Source organism: Emys orbicularis, chromosome 1, assembly GCF_028017835.1.
Source record: "Emys orbicularis isolate rEmyOrb1 chromosome 1, rEmyOrb1.hap1, whole genome shotgun sequence".
NCBI classification, from domain to species: Eukaryota; Metazoa; Chordata; order Testudines; family Emydidae; genus Emys; species Emys orbicularis.
Genome location: NC_088683.1, coordinates 206961666 through 206975265, shown reverse-complemented (window position 1 = coordinate 206975265; position 13600 = coordinate 206961666). Strand labels below are relative to the sequence as shown.

The 13600-nt window shown below is 41.1% G+C and overlaps 1 protein-coding gene across 1 annotated transcript in view; it reads left to right on the top strand.

The window, feature by feature from the left end:
* Positions 1-13600, top strand: part of DSCAM (DS cell adhesion molecule) — a 554872-nt gene that overhangs the window by 525158 nt on the left and 16114 nt on the right. The window contains exons 32-33 of the mRNA XM_065422504.1: positions 98-295; positions 5536-5838. Coding sequence (XP_065278576.1) covers positions 98-295; positions 5536-5838 — 501 coding nt within the window. The remainder of the gene's footprint in view (positions 1-97; positions 296-5535; positions 5839-13600) is intronic.

The following is a 13600-nucleotide window of genomic DNA, read 5'->3' as shown; positions in this document are numbered from 1 at the left end:
AGTCACCACTTCATTTCAGTTATTCTGCTGGTGATTTTTCATTGACTAATGAAGAACTTAATGGCAAAGTTGGTCAATCTCTGTTTGTCAATCACAGACCCTACTACAAGAAGGAATGCAAAAACTGGGCCCACAGCTCGCAACAGGTACGCTAGTCAATGGACTCTCAACAGACCCCATCCCACTATATCAGCCCACACCCTCACCACAGATTGGAGGCTGCCAACACCCAGAGCTGCAGGATCAGTAGACAAGGAAAGTGACAGCTACAGTGTCAGCCCCTCACAGGATACAGGTATAATGTTGTTTGCAGAATTCCCCTCTGAAGACAGGACTAGCATAACTGGAGTAGTATTCACTGCATGAGATTTACCATGTTCGCTGCTGGGATTAAGAGTTTTCTTTTCTTTTTAAAGCATTTTAAAAACGTACCTTCTAACTGCAACTGCTACTGGGTTATACTACCATTTATGATAACAGACATTGTGTACGTGACTTCCTATGCCGAAAATGTACTCCAAAATCTTTTTGATGGTTCTGTGGGTAATTTTTCTGGTCACTGAAACGATGTACTTCCTGAGTTCTAAGGGAGAGGTATGAGAATTTGCTTCATGAAATGGCACCAGCCAGGAAGTGGCAGTATTAGCGCTGGGAAAATGGAGTCAAAACTGGAATGGTTTTAAGGTTTGAGCTACTATAAGGTAAGTCATTTCCAGTGGTGTAATTTGCTCATAGGGGGAATGCCCAGCTTTCAGGACCAATCCAGTACTCAATAACATCAATGGGCATTGGACAAAGCCCTTATTTTCTTTGGGAGCAACTATATCTATAACTAATGAGAAGGAGGAACCTGAAGATGCAATTCTTCACTCAATCTTAATACTAGCCTTGTTGTGTCCCAGTTAAAATGCAGTTGTGAGATTGAAAAGTGAAGCTGATTTTCTTTTTCCTCTATACTGAACAAGAGATGAAGAAATGTACAGCCTTAAATGAGTTACATCATGTGATCAGGGAAACACTCACACAGCAGCTCCAAAGATAGGTTAAAAAACAAAAAAACAAGGAAAATGTTTGTTTTGAGGCATATCACTGACAGAGGAGGTGACTCCCTGCCTAGCTCAAGGCTGGCCAGAAGCAACTGCTTGTAATCCCTTGGGGTTTAGACAGGGGTGAAAGTAACTTAACAGACTTACCGGTACGCAGGGTGGCCAGGGTCCTCAGCAAGTGGGGGGGTGGCTCTGGGCCCCCAGAAGGGGCGGGGCTGAGGCCAGACTCCCCCAGCCAGCTCTTCAGCACTGCCCAGCCCGTGCTGCACGAGGCTTCGGTGGTGATTTAAAGAGTCCAGGGCTCCGCCCGCTGGCATGGTAGCAGTAGCAGCAGTGGTGGCCGGAAGCCCCAGGCCCTTTAAATCGCCGCAGGAGCCCCGGGGTAGCCACGGCGGCGGCCGGGAGCCCCAGGCCTTTTAAATCATCGGGCCCCGGGGCAGCTGCCCCTTTTGCCCCCCACCATCAGGGGCCCTGCTGGTCTGGTCGGCTGTGTACTGGCGACCACCTTCTTACTGGTACGCCATACCATACCGTACCAGCTTACTTTCATCTCTGGGTTTAGAGTGGTTACGCAGGAAAGTCTCAGAACAGTCAGGTCCCAGAAGAGAAAACCATCCAAAGCAGTATACACAAATAGCTTTTCACTAAATAGAAATATGAGGGTTTTAAAAAAAAAATCCAGTTATTCTCTGAGTAAGAAAAGGCAGACATCAGCCTTGCCTTGATCTAAAAACGTTTGGCGCAAGATTTTCAAAAATATATTCCTAAAGATAGTTCCTTAAATCCATATTTAGGGACCTAAATATGCAGCTTGATTTTCAGAAGTGCTGAGCACTACATATCGTCCATTGACTTCCACTGGGCTACTCAGAGTAGTAAGCACTGTGCCCAGTAATATTTGTAGGATTAAGCTGTTAGCTTTTAAGAATGGACAACTTCCTTTTAAATATCTTTTAAAATCTACCCTCTGTTTACATATGCTATCCAACATTAATATCAGGAACTTCCTATGGGCTGTGCTTTTGTCATTGTAAGGTACATCGTTAAATCAAATTATGTGAAATTTACATGACTATGTGGTTAGATACATAAAAATAAAAAGACTTGTAAGACTTATTCAATTAAGAATCAAGGTACATTTACTTTGCTATAAAAAGATTTATGCATATCTAAGTCAGTGGAATATTTCTTTTATTCTTCAAAGGGAAGGTTGGGACCTAATAATGTACAAATTAAATCTAAAAAAGTGCAGTGGTGGGCTGCCCTAATGGCTCATGGATATTGCTGTGCGAAGCTGCATGGAAATCCAGGTGCCTCTCTCTTGGGCTGTCAGGAAGTAGAAGAGTTGAGGAAGGCAGTGTGTCCATCTTGGTTAAAGAGAGAGTGCTTCATGTTGCCCATCAGACATGCCTCCAGTTTCATCCAGACTTCTTTATCTAGAAGGATGGTGAAAACCTTATTATGGGCATGCTAGATTGCGGGCATGATCCTGGATTTGCTATGCCCCAACCTGTAAACCATCTCCAGGGGCACCCCTTTAGTGTGCCAGACCCTCCCAAGGAGTCACATTCTTCCATAAGGTAGGCCACATGGCCTCAGTGCCTCCGGCACTGAGCCTCCCAGGCTCCAGAACACCTGTTCCTCACTGTGAGCTTTTCTCAGTGAGTCCAACTGAAGCAGACTGCTGTTCAGAGATTTTTACCCCTTTGGGAGGTTGATGCACTTCAGCAAATATCTGGTGTGACTTTATGTAGCCTTTTCAAAACAGGATTTATTAATCAACTAGAATACAGCAATGGGAAGTCCTTAGATTAGCACAGAGAAGCAAAGATAAAGAGAGAGTTCAGACTGGCCAATGCTAGGGCTGCATCCAGCCAAGCTATTCTAGAATTCACCTTGGCCCTGTCTCTTTGTCCTTCAGTCTCCCGTGAGAGCTGCTGTGTTTCGGTGTTGCCAGTTCTTATCACAGACATCTGACACCTCTTGCCTTTGTTCTCAGGACACAGCCTGGCTGTGTTCACATGTTCAGCTGCCTCTGCAGTTAGGTGTTAACCTTTGGTCATAAGAGTTTCCATTGTCTCTTCCAGGACCTCCATTGCTAATTATTCTGGTCTCCAGCCAGGCAGCTGTGTGAGTCAAACACCTCGTGTGTCCTGCTCTGCCCCTAGAGCAACATTTTAACCCTTTGTCACTCATTGGGTAGCAATACTGAGGTGATAGGTACAGAGTCATATGGATAGTTCATAAAAATGTTACAGAAAATTCTCACATGCGTCACAAGCATATTGTCACATATCCCAGCACAGCAAGATTCTTCTCACCCAGGGTCATTTTATTTGACGGACAAGTAAAATATCATTAGGTTTTCTCATCATCATCCAATCATCATGGAAAAGGACATGCAAGTGGGTTCACTGCATGGGCTTGTAAACTTTAACAATGATTTTACAAGCCTGCTTCATAACCTAACAAAAGTTGTTAATTACTAGACACCTTCCAACTCTATCCCTGCCCTTTAAGATGTGCAGGGTTTTATATTAGAATTAAAATAGATTTTTAAAATCAAAAGTAAACTTGGGTCATGGAAGGGGTACACAACACAGGGGTGACAAAACAGTATATATGCTGTGCTTTTGATTTCTAGGAAAGGAATGGGGTCAGAGTGATAAATCTATTGTTATTTTAAAAGATGAAACAATTGTGTATTGAGTTGTACAACCAAACATAGCTGTGCTACATGTCTAAAACGATGTCTTCACTAGAAACACCGCAGCAGCACAGCTGCAGTGCTTCAATGTAGACACATACTATAGCAACAGGATGGGTTTTCCCGTCACTCTAGTTAATCCACCTCCTTGAGAGGCTGTCAGTGGAAGAATTCTTCCATCAACCTACTGCTGTCTACTCTGAGGATTAGGTCAGCTTAACTCCATTGCACAGGGGTGTGGATTTTTCATACCCCTGAGACACGAAGCTGGATCGACCTAACTTTTTAATGTAGGGCTGGCCTAAGAATCAATAAATGAAATGAACGAAGGGTCTACCAATTTTGATCTGCTTTCAAGCTCTGGTCTCAGATTTGCAAAGTAAGGCAGCTTGGGACATATGAGGACAGAGTTTAGCATTTCATGAATTGTCCCAGATTTATGGGCCAGTAGCTTTAAACTCAGTGGCGACATGTCCAAAAGTGCTTTAATCATTCAAGGTAAGCTTGAAGGTCCTAATCAAATTAAGTCATATCAAAAATACTTATGAATTAAAATAATGCATTTACATCTTTATAATTGACAGGTGTATTGCTCTTCTTATGGAATAAAAACTGATACCAAGCCTCTAATATATGATATAAAAAATAAAGACTTGCAATTAACAAACTGTTGTATCTAGTTACTGTAGTAGTCTCATCTTATGAACTAGTTGTTGTTGCAGCTATTATTAATTATTATTATTATTATTATTATTATTAATGTATTGAGTATCAGTAATGTGCATGGAACTGTACAAAACCTGGAAGAAGACATGGTTCCTGTTCAAGGACCTTGTGAAACTTCTCTTCTCTCCTGATACACCACAGCTGAAAAGTATAGCATTCCAGGGACTTTTCCATTTAATTAAATAGAAAGCTCTCATCTGCTTCACTTTTCAGGGTTTGGCATTGTACTTGCAGTATGCTTTACCATACACAAGTGATTAAGTAAATCTTCAAGAATAATGATGCTTGTTCAAGGGAAGTTGATGTCTCCGGGAATTGGTAATGGGAAAAGAGACACTTCTTTATTACAAAGGACTTGATCCTGTGCCCATTAAAGTCAATGGTGAAGTTACCAGTGACTTCACTAGTGATGAATCAGGCACTAGAATACAAGCACACTGGTAGTGACCAAAAGCTGTTACCTTCTGATGCAGGCATTTGCTCTATGTGAGATGAGTTGGTGGTTTCAGTCCAGTTCCCAGAAAACAGATGTCTGTCTCAGAATCATTGCCATTCTATTGTACCTTTGTTGGCATTCTCAACAGAAGGGCCAAGGCGTGAATGAATATAGAAAGAGAGCTATCCTTTCACCATTCGAGGTGAGCCCTCTGAAACATGTCTGAGGCACATTAACAGGATACTGTATTGAAACTGTCCTTGGCAGTGCTGTGTCTGTTTTGTAGATAAACAGTGGCCTTCTGTTTTTCTTTTGACACGTAAAGCACTAAACTTACTTTTCAAAAGAGAAAGGTGCGGGGGCGGGGGGAAGAGTAATCACATTTTTCTTACTGAATAAACATTTTTTTCTGCTTCCAAGCAAACAAGTCAATTCTGATTCATATGCTGCTGGTAAGGCAATGAGACCTCATTTTAAGTGTGAAAGATCAACATTAATGATGAAGTAGATTTCATCCAAGTCATAGTCAGGAAAACTACACTCTAGTAAAAACCCTTTAATATTAATGATTTAGGTTCTGAAACGACCACACTGTTTTTTAATCTTTTTTGGATGTTTAGATCGAGCAAGAAGCAGCATGGTCTCCACAGAAAGTGCCTCCTCTACGTACGAAGAGCTAGCGAGAGCATATGAACATGCTAAGATGGAAGAGCAGCTGAGACATGCCAAGTTCACAATTACAGAATGCTTTATATCAGACACATCATCGGAGCAGCTAACGGCAGGGACTAATGAGTACACAGACAGTCTGACCTCAAGCACTCCATCAGAATCGGGGATCTGCAGATTTACTGCTTCACCCCCCAAACCTCAGGACGGAGGGCGTGTGATGAACATGGCAGTTCCAAAGGCACATCGGCCAGGTAAGAGCACTGAGCTAACTTTTTGGTACTTTGGGTGAGTATTTCACTGCATGCATAACATGATAGATGGAACAAGATATATCAGAATGAAGGAAGAAAGTGTTCATCTTTAAGGAAAGTATTCACAGAGTAAAGAATCACTTTTTATCATAACTGATGTTATATTCAGTGTAAGTTTATCCTCCTGTATACAGACAAATTAAAAACAATGGCATAGTAATACCCTTTCACTGATCTCAAAGGAATGCCAAAAATGTCATTGAAATTGGTTGCAGATAGGTATAATACCTTTTCAAGGACGTCATTGAGGTGTTATAATTCCGTAAGCACAGACATCAAGGGGAGAGTACAACTATTTGAAACTGGAAAAAAACAAAAATGTTAAAAATATCAAGGAAACAGGCTACCTCGGGGGACTGACAACAAAAGTGCTGGAACTAGGGGTGCTGCTGCACCCCCGGGCTTGAAGCGGTTTCCAACATATACAGGGTTTACAGTTTGGTTCAGTGGCTCTCAGCACCCCCACTGTACCAATTGCTCCAGCCCCCCTGACTGACAATGGGATATGGAGCCTTCCACTGGTAGGTCACTAACTTAAGTCCAACCCAAATTGTTAGTGACTAATAATGCCTGATGGGTGCCTATTGATTTTAGTCCAGCTCCTGGAAGGCAACAAATTCTATCTTTAGTGACACCCTAATAATATGTATTTATTTATACAATGCATAGGTATGTGTGGTGCTCTGCAGGCAAATATGTCACAATCCCTTCTCTGAAGAGTTTACAGTCTAGGTTAGACAATGCATGACATGACACAGGGAGAGATGACGTAAGTGAAGAAGGATTTACACAGTAAAACATTATGAGGTTATTTATTTTATTTGTAATTTCATTTTTAGTAAGCTTGTTCATTAGGCTGGGTTGGTGTCAGGGCTCCCTATACATTTAGAAAGCAACTCATACATTGTGGGTGCTATCCTAACACAAATAATAAATACTACTAATTGAACAAAGGGGATTTGGGGGAAGAGAGGAAACAAGCAAAACAAATAGTGTTGAACAGGTTGGTCCAGGAGCAGGAAGTAGCATGGAGGGAAGCCAGGAGGGGCTTGTGGGGAAAGTATACAAGAAGAATTTGAAAGGACTCAGAAAAAGAAGAAATGAAGTTGTAATAATATAGGAAGGGAATTACCAAGCTATTCAAAAGGATGAAGGAGGGATGGGTAGAGGAAATACTTTAGTGGAGAAAATGACTGATTTCCACCTGGTTACACACTGGTAACACAGACCCCAAGAGTGGTGATCACTTGGGATATGTGAATCTACAGAAAACAAGAATTAAAGGTAATTATTTTTTCTTACTTTGCTTAGGGGAAATATCCACATTTCACAGTTGAAAGAAAATTACAATCTGCCCCTTCCAGTCAGTCAACAGACGTTCTATAAATTCCTCAGGCAAATAGAAGAGTAAACTCCTTTCATTTTTCCAAATAAATTATTTATGCTTATTTAATATTTTTAAATGTTCTAATGTATTCTAAATAATGTACATGCTCCCTGCGGGCAGCCAGTGCTAAAATTCAGTCCCCACACTTGAGTTGGAAAGCTTCATGGTTTAAGATCTCAGCAGTTCCCCTCCAGTGAATTAAAGATTTCTAGTCAGCCCTGAGGCCATCAGCTAAATTGATTTGAATTCACACCCATTTTCTTGCTAAATTTTAACTTCCTTTTGCATTAAGGAGAGGCAATCTATCATGTGACATGGTAATTAGATTTAATAACTTGGAATAGTGATGCAAGTTCTAGTGGCCCAACATGATTGTGGCTAAGGCTATATTTTAGTCACGGGTGTTTTTAGTAAAAGTCATGGACAGGTCACAGGCAGTAAACAAAAATTCACAGCTCGTGACCTGTCCATGACTTGTACTATGTACCCCTGACTAAATCTTGGGTGCTCTGTGGCGGGGGGTGGCCCGGGGGCACCGGCACATGGCCTAGGACCCCCACTGGTGCTGGGAGGTGTGAGGGGGGCTCAGCAGCCCAAGACCCCCGCTGGTGCTGAGTGGGGGTGGGCCAGGGGCTGCCCAAGCAGCTCGGGTGACCCCGGGGCCAGACACACCGGCCACTGCAGAAGTCATAGAACGTCCTGGAAAATCACGGAATCCGTGACTTCCGTGACAGACTCTGAGCCTTAATTATGGCTCATTGATAATAAATGTTTCTTAACATGAGCTTTCAATGATACTTTATAACTAAAAAGACTTAAGACAACATATGGAATTATAAGGAAGTTGATTCTTGAATGCTAGAAAATAGATTAATATTCCCAGTGTCCACACTGTTGATGGGTGACTCAAGGGGCAATATTTTCAATCATTTAATTTTTTAGAAATCATGAGGAAGTTAATAATAATTGAAATATAATTACTTAAAGATATCATTGTGCATCTGGTAGCATGATGAAGAAATAAAAATGTTAAAATGTTTAGATTTGCTTGATGGCAACATTTGAAGGTGCATACCTTGACAATGCTCTTTGATTCTGGTTTTCTCATTTAATGTCATTCTTTTTCAAGATCACATCTACCTGTCTGTTTCCATGGTATTTTTCTTTTCCTCTGTCTCTTGTATTACATCATTTTCTGTAACCTATGCCTCCTTCTTCCTAATTTCTGATCTCACCTTTCAATCAAACTTCTGTAGCCCTCCTGCTGCCAATTTATGGTTGTAGGGATCTGCATAAATAATAGCTATTGTTCAAAAATAATCCCAAGAGAGTTTTGGATTACAAATAGAATGTATTTGGAATTTACAAGACATTCCACACCAGATTATAACAACTGGATATTTTTAAAGACTGGAAATATTGAGGCTAAACCGCCTGATGGTAAGAGCAAGGTAATGGATAGAGATAGGTGCATAAAATAACTTGCTGTATAGCACCAATATTAGCCAAAGTCAGTGAGTCAAAGATTTTGGGATGTTTTGGGCTGACATTCAAACCACTCAGGTACTTAGCTAACCATCCTCAGTCTGTTGCTCTCATTAATGTAGACAAAACTCTGAAACCTTAGGGCTCAATCCTGCAAACTGCTGAATGCTCCTGTGAGGGAACATAGCACCTCACAGTAGCGCTCAGCACCTTGCAGGATTAAGCCCTTTAGTCAGAGTGGCTGACTCGTCCAACAAGTAGCATTTGAGCCATTAGGTTGAGCCACTGAAGATGGCTAATGGTGAGCAGTGGAGAGTTTGGGCGCCCATTTGAAAGAAGGGTGGGAGAAAGGCAGGGTAGCCCATTTTCAGTTTTAATGAGGTCTTTATTCAGGGATCTGAATAATAGGATCATCCCTTATTCCCCTCCAGCTCAGCTTCATTCAGAAAGTGTCATCTCAATCCAAATATTTGAATATTTACTTATCCCTATAAATGACAGCTGCAAATAACCATGCCAGGTTGGCATTTTACATTGGAATTCAATTTGGATGGCTCATCACACATCTAGGCAGGCTTAAAATGTGATCTTTTACAGCACTACTGCTGGGAATTAGGACTGCCTTTCCAGAACCTCTACACTTTAAATGTAACTCTAATTGTGTAATTAGTAATATGTGATAGAAGACCTCTACTTATTCCAATCCACTGTAAACCTTTCAGTCCTTTGGGATGAAATTAAAGACTGTGACCTTTTTTCCTCTCCCAGTCAACTGTGTTTCTGATCCCCAGTTTTCTGATGCTCATGCTTACTTGCAAGTGGCAGGCATATTTAGAATTGGCTTCTAGTTTACCTGGATTTCTGCTCCTATGTTAAGTCTACACCATGAAGAGAGTCAGGTACATGAAACGATAAAATCATGAATTTAACATTTAGTCAATTACACTGCAATAAGAGTCATTTAAAAGAAAAAGAAAATGATAGGACCTAATAAAACAAACTGACAAAGCTGAAAACAAGAATAATTTTATACTAAATTAGAGACATGCAGCATCACTGGAAAATCATTTAAATATTCAGCTAAATTATTCTTAAACAATGCAGACTGTTAAGCATATTCTGCTACAATATGTCTTGCTCTCCATCACATCACAAGCATTCCATCATTTTCACTTATATCAGTTGAACATATTCCACAAAGCATATTTATAAGGTACCATTGGAGGGGTTGCATTACTAAATATTCCAGTAGTTGTGCTTTTCTAAATATATTTTTTTTAGAAATCACAGCTGCAGGAGATGGAACAGAGAACTAAAATGGTTTATGAATTCTCACTTTCAGAGTTCTAAAGGCAGAATTCTAAAAGCATTTTGCTAATCTCTCCAAACCCACATACAGTTTTTTGGAGAGACCAGACTATTTGCTGCTTTTGCTTTTATGTCAACATTAACACAGTGTTTTTTCTTTTACCTCTTAATAATGGTCAATTGGACATTTTAGATCATTGATTAAAATAAAATTGCTGCACTATACCTCCTTCTCCCTAAGTTTCAAAATGCAGGGGCATGTTTTCTGATCTACCTCCTGGATGGGTCAAGAGTGGTATTAATAGAATCTTCTTGTTAATCATTGCATCATGATACCTTGACCTTTTACAATTCTGCAGGCACAGAGCAGCCTACAGATTTTGCAAACCTTGCTGACTCAATGTACAAAATCTAACTGAGTCTCTGAGTCTAGGTCATCTTGTATTGGTGATGGTCATACTGCACAGTATGCCACTGTGATGGCATCATGTGCTAGAATGAAGGTTAAAAGAACAAGGGGATATGAGAGACAGTATGATAGTATTTTAAACTTTGTGTGCAAAATGGGCCCTTCATAACGAGGAGGCCTGTCATGTTTTGGGGTGCAACCCAAACCAGTGAGAGGTTGTGTCACTGCTTTTCCTGTAATCCTGAGTTTCTTAAAATGTTCTGCTGCTGTAGTTCCCTGTCTGGACGCTCCCAGCCAACATACAAGTATGTCTGTGTGTTAAGCAGCCCTGGTTCAACAAGTCTGACTCCAGCAGCCTGTTGGTTACACCTCAGCCACACTCTTGTCTCCACCAACCTTAGTTACTATTACCCAAGTGGACCCCAACACACCCCCAGTCAAGAATTTCCCCCAAACCACCTTCACTGAAGTCTCAGCCCTCTCCTGGAACACTCAGAGAATTAATAAGGTTTTTTGTTTCTTCAAAGAAACAAAGGCATGGTTTATTACTTTAACTGGAGTTAGCAAACACTTCAGTTCAAACACAGCTGAGCTGAGCAGTTTCACTGGGTTGGTTTAGATTAAAAGCAAAACAAGTTTATTAACAAAAAGAGACCCGTTTTAAGTGAGTTCAAGTACAAGGGATAAAGGCAAAATGGTTACAAGCAAATAAAAATAAAATATGCTTTCTAGTGGCTAAGACCTAACTTGACAAGTTACAACGTTGGTAGATTTCTCACCAATCTTTTTTCCTTCCACCCATGGCTGAGTTTCTCTCAGTCAGGACCTTTCACAGAAGTACAAGTTAATCATTCCCCTTGTTTCCCTAGGTGAAAGGTCTTTGCCTAATATAGGTTTCTCACCTATATTCAGTTTCCAGAGACTCCAGCCCCCATCTTTCTCAGCTTGCATGAGCTCTGGCCTTTTGTATCTGTCCAGGGATGGAGAACAAGATGGCTTAGTCTCTCACCTTATATCTTCCCAAACTCACTGTTTTGTCCCCAGACTCAGGATGATCTCATACTGTTCTTCCCTTCCTGTGGACTTCCAATGGGGCTATCTTTGTTTTTGATCATGCCTTGCTTAATTTCATTGGAGACAGGTAGATAGCTGCCTTATCTCCTGTCTGGAAGAAACCTGTTCCTCCCTTTGTTTGATCACAGACTTTAAAGCATAATATCAGTGAGTATTCATAATTCCTCATCTAGAGCTAATACATAATTTTTACCATGATATTAATCACCAGTGTATCATTAGCTTTCATAAAAGACCTTACATGATGCACTTTTATAATGCAGTAATATTGTGTCTGATCAGTTGATCAATTGCTTATCATCTGAGGTTCAGACTCCTGCAAGAGGCAGTCTCCCCCACTCGCTAGGTTGATGGCTTTATCTTTTATATAAATGTGCCTTCATTGTCTCTACCTGACAACAAGCAAATACATGTTCCATTGTCTAGAGCAGACTGGGCTTATGCACTGCTTGCCAAACACATTTTAAGAACATAATTCTAGCATGAATCCATAACTCTTTGTACACACCTCATAAATACATCATTCAAGAATATTAATGATCAGTGAGTTATTAGTATTAGTGAGTATTATGTATTATATTACATGCTACCTGTTTGGGTACACGTCATGACAACAGGGTATTAGGTGTGGTTAGATGTCAGGCCTGACAAAAGTTGCTGACACAAAGTAGTGAACCACCAATGGCCACTGTGTCACAGACCCCCAATGCCCATCATCTTCATAGTGCTAATATGTAATATGTGAAAAATGAGGCCAAGATATTGTTAGCATTGAACTTAATATCATCCTCAACTTCAAAGCTCCTGGAAGTCTGGGAGTTCACCTAACTTCAAGAGAACAATGGATAAATCAAATGAAAGCAATTGGAAATTGAAAATATAGAGATTTTTTACCTCTTGGTCAACAATGTCAGACTAGCTCAGGCTAGTAGGTGCCTCAATCAATTAACATTTCATGGTGATCCAGTCATCTAGGTGAGAAGAGTTGATGGGCTTAGGGCGGTTCTTAATGGACAGGTGTCCACATCACAGATTGCACCCCTATTGCCACTATCTGGCAGTCTCGACTGTGACTGAACCAGTTATGGAGACTGAACTATCATTTCAGCACAAGCCCTAGTCCTTTGGGTCAGGACTGAGGCACATTAGCACATCAGTGTTAGGCAATTTCCACTGCTAATGCCTGTGGTCTACCTGGGAAACTGATACATGCGTTAGTACCTGCTTTGAAAAAATTGGTGTGGGAAGTTGAAGCTAAACAAATTCAGACTGGAAGTAAGGCATACATTTTTAGTTAACCACTGAAGCAATTTACCAAGAGCTATGGTGACTTCTGCCTCACCGTCAATTTTTAAATCAAGATTGGATGTTTTTCTAAAACATATGCTCTAGGAATTATTTTGGAGAAGTTCTGTGGCCTGGATGTGCTATACAGGAGGTCAGACTAGATGATCACAAGGGTCCCTTCTGGCCTTGGAATCTATTAATTTGAAATAGACATGCTCCGTTCTTGCCTTTCACTGCCCTCTCAATGGTTTTTTTAAATGGAAGATAAGAAAAGATAATTGTAATAGTTTGTGAGGGGGGTGTTTACCTCACACAATGCCTGAGCAGGTAAAAAGGGCCAATTACCCTGTGACAGGCTGCACCTGGAGGAGAATCAGGGCTGATTGGGCCTAATGGCTGATGAAGCCCAGTTCGGGGAGGAGCTGAGCTGGGTTTACAAAGAGAAGAAGTTGGTGGTAACAGGGGACTGTAGGGAGGAACTCTACTGTCACACCCTAGAGAGGAGGAGAGTTGGCAAGAGACAAGGAGGAGTCCTAGGGGGGAATAAACTCTGGGATCCTGCCTGAGAAAACAGACTTTGGCAAGAGCCCAAGAGAGGGCAAAGTAGCTGCAGTGAATGGCGGAGGTTCCAGTGGTAACTCAGGCATGGGCCAGAAGACAGAGAAAGGAAAGAGCCCAGAGAAAAAGTGGCAGGGTTTAGGATTGCTTAGACCATGATTGCTAGACATAGGGTCACTAGGCTGGAACCCAGA